At 46.5% G+C, this 6,100-nt stretch overlaps 1 protein-coding gene across 1 annotated transcript in view; it reads right to left on the bottom strand.

The window, feature by feature from the left end:
- SNTA1 (syntrophin alpha 1) overlaps nucleotides 1–6,100 on the bottom strand; it is a 93,421-nt gene that overhangs the window by 2,063 nt on the left and 85,258 nt on the right. Inside the window, exons 6-7 of the mRNA XM_061631659.1 lie at nucleotides 4,329–4,525; nucleotides 3,233–3,420 (exon numbers count right to left, since the gene is read on the bottom strand). Coding sequence (XP_061487643.1) covers nucleotides 3,233–3,420; nucleotides 4,329–4,525 — 385 coding nt within the window. The remainder of the gene's footprint in view (nucleotides 1–3,232; nucleotides 3,421–4,328; nucleotides 4,526–6,100) is intronic.

Here is a 6,100-nt window from a genome sequence, read left to right as displayed (position 1 = left end):
GGCTCCTTCTGGGAGGAAGGGTGGGATATAAATTTATAAATTTAATAAATAAATAAATAAATAAATAAAATACAAGCCTAGCATTTTCCTACTCAAAAAGCAAGACAAAACATACCTGAGCTTCACAGTTGTATTTGCTAAGTACAAACATTTCACTTCCAAAAGCCATACGTGCACACAGCACCCTGGCTGTCACACTTATCCTCAACAGTCTTTTAAAAAACGTTATTCATGCCAGGTGCCTTACCTATTTGAATGCAAAATTTATTTATTTTATTTATAATATTTCTATCCCGCCCTTCTACCCTACAATAGGGCACTCAGGGCAGCTTACAATAAAATCGAGCCTGTACATAATAAAATTGTACACAATAAAAATCACAAAAACATTAAAATAAATTAAAATACATAAAATGCAACTAAAATACACAAAATAATATATATACATATACACATGCATACATGCATATATAGGGAGTGGTACTGAATGGACTACTAAGGTAAAAATTAACATAATCAGTGTCAGGCTCTACCTTCAGTCCCTCCCAAAGGCTCCCCGGAACAAGATCATTTTCAGAAGTCTCCAGAAAACCATCAGGGAGGAAGCAGAGCGGGCTTCTTAGGGTAGGGTATTCCAAAGCTTTGGGGCCACAGCGGAAAAGGCTCTCTCCCGCGTGCCTGTCAGTCTAACATCTTTCACTTCAGGCATGCAGAGCAGACCCAAGGCAGACGATCTTAAATCCCGAGCAGGTACATATGGGTGTAAGAGGTCCCGCAGGTGCATTGGTCCAAGGCCATTTAGGTATTTAAAGGTCAGAACCAGCACTTTGAATTGAGCCTGGAAGCAAATTGGGAGCCAGTGCAGTCAATAAAGCACAGGGGTTATATGCTCCCTGCACCATGCTCCAGTTAACATTCTGGCTGCTGCATTTTAAACCAACTGTAATTTCTGAACTGTTTGCCAAGGCAGCCCCACATAGAGTTACAGTAATCAAGCCTCAATGTCACCAATGCATGTGTCACTGTGGCCAAGTCAACTGCCTCCAGGAACGGACGCAGCTGGTAGACCAGTTTGAGTTGGCCAAAAGCACTCCTGGCTACTGTGGCCACCTGATATTCAAGTAGCAGGGCAGGATCCAGGACTCCCAAACTGCAGACCTGCTCCTTCAAGGGGAGTGAAACCCTATCCAGAATAGGTTGCAACCCTATCCCTGGCACAGTTTTCCCCTTGACCAGCAACACTTCCGTCTTGTCTGGATTAAGTTTCAGTTTGTTAGCCCACATCCAGCCCTTCATAGCCTCCAGGCACCGGTTTAGGATGAGCACCCTCCCTGCAATCAGGTGGTAGAGAGAGATAGAGCTGAGTGTCATCAGCATATTGATGACATTGTACTCCAAATCTCCGGATGACCTCTCCCAGCGGTTTCATATAAATGTTAAAGAGCATGGAAGACAGAATTGAACCCTGTGGTACCTCATAGGCCAATGGCCAGGGGGACGAGCAGTAGTCTCCCAGCACCACTTTCTGGGTCCTGTCCATCAGGTAGGACTGGAGCTACTGTAAAACAGTGCCTCCCAATCCCATCCCAGCTAGACGGCCCAGAAGGATACTATGGTCACTCATATCGAAGGCCGCTGAGAGGTCCAGCAGCACCAACAGGAATGCACTCCCCCTGTCTGATGCCCAGCGTAGGTCATCAAGCAGGGCGACCAAGGCAGTCTCTGTCCCATGACCCATGACAAAATGATGGGTTCAGACTCCAGGACAGCACATTCCCTTTCAGGGCCTGCTACGTTTCTTTAAGCAAAGCCCGTTTGCTCTCCTGACATGGCAACCCCTATTTAGGAAACAGGAAGTTGTCTCATACTGAATCAGACCATTCGTCCATCTAGCTCAGTATTGTCCACAGTGGTTCTCCAGGTTTTCAGGCATTCTGCCAGCCTTACCTGGAGATGCTGGAGACTTGAACTTGGGACCTTCTGCACGTAAGGCAGATGCTCTGCCACTGAGCCATGGCCCCTGGTGAGACTGGGACAGTTGCTATTTGTTTCGTGGGCTAAGATCTAGATCAGCCACAGAAACCTCCTTCCTTCAGGGCAAACGTGGGAGACTGTGGGGAGCAAAATGCTTCTCTCATCTTCCAATATGCGCTTTGTTCACTTCTGTGGCTGCTTACAAACTCTGTGGTCATAGCAGCAGTGACAGCAGCCCAAAGGCAGAAAACAGAAGTGTTGCCCAGATTCCTAGGTGAAGTGAGGAGCCTTGCCTGTCTTCCAGTGCTGTGGGTTGGCTCAAGGGTTTTCTGGAGCTATGCGGAGTGCTGCAGTTTTGAGTCTTCATCTTCTAGGGAAAGGGCCATAGCTCAGTAGGAGAGCAGATACCTCGCATGCAGAAGGTCCCAGGTTCAATCCCCAGCATCTCCAGGAATGTCTGGGAGAGACCCCTGCCGAAAACCCTGGAGAGCTGCTGCCCGTCAGCGTGGACAATACTGAGCTAGATGGACCAATGGTCTGACTCTGTATAAGGCAGACTCCTATGATTGTAAAGCAACAGGCACTTGAAAGATCAATGTCCTGCTCTCTTCCTCCTCCGTCATGTCACCACTACTTAAGACTTGTGCCACAATGACAACCTGGCCAAGCTGTCAGTCCACTTATAGAGCCTTCTTTGTTGTGGCCCCTAGACTGTGGAATGCCCTCCTCTGTGAGGAAAGACCAGCCCCCTCTCTTCCTGTTTTTAGACGGCTTCTGAAGAATCATCTTTTTACGCAAGCATTTGGTTAAATTTGTACTCCTTTATGCCATTGTACTGATGTTTGTAAGGATTTTAAGGATTTGTTTATGTATATTTTGTATTTTAAAATCTATGCAGTCTGCCTCGAGAACTGCATTCTGGGTAAGAGGCAGACAAAAAAAAATAATTTTTAATTATTATTATTTATTATTATTACTTAATATCCTGTCACTTCTTTCCCCAGATTCTAAATGCTCATTTTAAAGCCCCACGCACCTCCCACCCAATGACATTCTGTAGTATGCAAGAAATTACAGTCATTGGGATCAAAAGTTTCCTATTGCCCATTGTCTGGGCAACTTCTTTCCACAACATGATCCTCTGAAGTAGCCTAAGCACACAATACACAGGACTCTGCTTCCTGGAGATCTCATCCTCTTCCCTGGAAAACCTATTGAAAGACCACAGAATAGGAGTAAGACAAAAAAGGGAACTCACAATCTCTCCTTCTGAGCTGCCAAAGTCCAAGTAAAGCATCTTGGCCCCGTCGTCTGAGGACATCTGCAGCCTCTCAAAAGGTTGCTGCAGCAGGATGACTTTGGTGAGGCCTGGCTCCAGCGTGGAGATGGTGAAGCCCTTCTCGATGTGGATGGACAAGGTGCAGTCTCTTCCATTCCATGTGCATGCTGAAGGAGAAAGGAAGGGGGGAAATGACATTGAATTTAGCTTTCTAGAGAGAGCCAATGTGATGTAGTGGTTAGAGTGTTGGACCACAGCCTGGGAGACCAGGGTTCAAATCCTCACTCAGCCACAAAGCTTGCTGGGTGATCTTGGGCCAGTCACAGTCTCTCAGCCTAGCCCACCTCACAGAGTAGTTGCAAGCATAAAATGGAGAGAGAGAATAACCATGCACGCCACCTTGAGTTCCTTGGAGGAAAGGTGGGATACAAATGTATGTATGTATATATGTATGTATAAAGAAATAAATGGGACTGATGTTCAGCCACAGAAACCTACTGCAGGTTACACTGCTGGCTATGATGATTTCGGAGCTGTGTATACAGAGACTAGAAAGCCAAGAAAATAAGCACTTCATAACCAATACACAGATCTCTCCTCTCAACTATGCTTACCTGTTACCATAATCTAGCAGATGTTGGCAGTTACTGACATATTGTGTTTTGCAGTGAGCTTTAGAACTGGTAGTAAAGCAGGGATAGCAGGCCCCTATTCTAATCCAATTCACCCACTGATAGTTTGCAGTGCTGGACTAAAGAGTGGTGTAGGTCCTCTCTGAAGAACCCCTGGTTGTACGTCAGTACTCGGTGCCAGTTGGTGACTCCATGTCAGTGGGGCAGTGGTATCCGCTCTGGGTTTTAGCCCAAGCGTTCAGCTCCTTGAAAGCTTGGACTAAAATCCAGGGCAGATTCCACTGCTTCACTGACATGGAACCACCAGCCGCCAATGTCAGTACTACAATGCAGAACTGGCATGTTGAAGAACTCCCTAAGCAGATAGGCCTATACATTCATTCCCATGCCACCAGGAATGGCATCCCAAAGCCTCAAGGGCAAGTCTGCGTCTGCTTCCTGACCTGTCGAGACTTCCTGGACACACTCAGCTGCATTGTGGCAACCATCCACCAGCATCCTTGTCCACGCCGCCAGGTCCCGGTGTGTCTCCACACTAAACAGGTGCGTCTCCACACCCTTCTTGGTTCCAGTCCGCAAAGCAAATGAGAGCTCTGAGTCATAGAGAAGAGAACCCTTGGATGGGCCAGAGTGCACAAGCCTGCAGAGATGGGGGAAGAAAGGTCCTTTCAATGGGACAGCTCTGTCCATGCTATTGCATTTAATTAGTGGCCCGATTAACAGTAAGCCAATGTGAGTACAAACATTGCCATTTGAGACTCTTGGTGCTGGACTAACGGAAGGTGAACAACTGTGTGTTTATTCTGTGAGATGTAGCAGTATACTAAAAATAACAAAGCCTTGTGGCACCTTGAAGTCTAACACCTTTTATTACGGGATAAGCTTTCATGGACTACAGCCCGCTTCATCAGATGCACGGAACATGCTCCTCAGCTGTCAGGTGTAAAGGCAAAACATATGCGTGTTTCTCCACATGGGTGTTAAGGGAAGATATAGGGTGCAGTTAAATGGCAAAAGTACAGTCTGTGATCATTCAAAGAGAGCATGGGTAGGGAATCTGTGGCCCTCCAGATGTCACTGGGTTCCAACTGGCATCAGCCCCAGTCAGCATGGCCAATGGTCAGGGATGATGGGAATTGTAGTTCAGCAATATCTGAAGGGTCACAGTTCTCCAGTCCCTGAATTAGGGTTTAAATATATGCAACATGATCCTTTACAGCATATGTGAAGCATGCAGTGAGGGTAATGGGCAGTGTTGCCAGATTCAGCACAGGGCAAGCAAGGCTCATGGTTCAGAAAATAAGCTTGAGCTATTTTGCCCCCATTCCCTCAAAATCTAGAAAAAACTCAATTTATGTTCTGAGTTTATCTGAGGCTCATGACTCACCCACCCAGTTCCCAACCCCTCCCTCCCTCCTCCAGTCCTCCTCCACAACCCCCAAATCTCTTCCCTTTCAACACAACTTACCTGTCTGTGACAGTGTCAATGAGGGAAAGGAGAACTATTCACTCCCTCCCCTCACGAGCATCAGCAGAAAAAAGCCATGGTGCCTCCCCCGGAAATATATGTTTTTCAATGGCTAATGCAAGGACAGGGAATATGTGGCCATCTAGATATTGTTAGACTACAACTTCCATCATTCCTGACATTGGCCATGCTGGCTGGGGCTGATGGGAGTTGAAGTCAGCACCAATCAACTGACTGGCAGTCAGTTCAAGCCTGTTTGGTTGACCTTGAATTTTCTTTTGTAGTGCAGCTTGTAACACTACAAAGGAAAAAATGGGCAGCCTGACATCATAGTGATGTCAGGTGGTTGACAGTTGGGGCTTTGCCCAAGTGTTCAATGGCCCAGCAAGGGTGGGGGATCCAGTTCCCCCACCCCTGTATTAAAAGCACAGGACAAAACCTTGTCTGGCAACCAAACCCAGATTTTCCCATAGGAATTCTTGCATGCGTGACACTTTTAAAGCAGCTACATTGTAAATTGTGGCAGCTGATTAAAGTCTGAATTATCTGCGACTGCACCTCCAAACAGGGAAGACTGTCAAGCTTCAGACTGCACCTCTAAAATGGAGGGTGAAGCTGAAAACATGTAGAGGCTCACACAATCAAACATGCTGGATGTATCCAGTGGATTTATTTGCTCATTAGTATGTAGCTGGTCTTTAGTTGCACATCAGTATGTTGCCAATATTCAAACCAACTCATAGACTT

Source organism: Rhineura floridana, chromosome 6, assembly GCF_030035675.1.
Source record: "Rhineura floridana isolate rRhiFlo1 chromosome 6, rRhiFlo1.hap2, whole genome shotgun sequence".
Classification (NCBI taxonomy): domain Eukaryota; kingdom Metazoa; phylum Chordata; class Lepidosauria; order Squamata; family Rhineuridae; genus Rhineura; species Rhineura floridana.
Note: the sequence above shows the minus strand (reverse complement) of the source record. Positions and strands in the feature narration are given on the sequence as shown.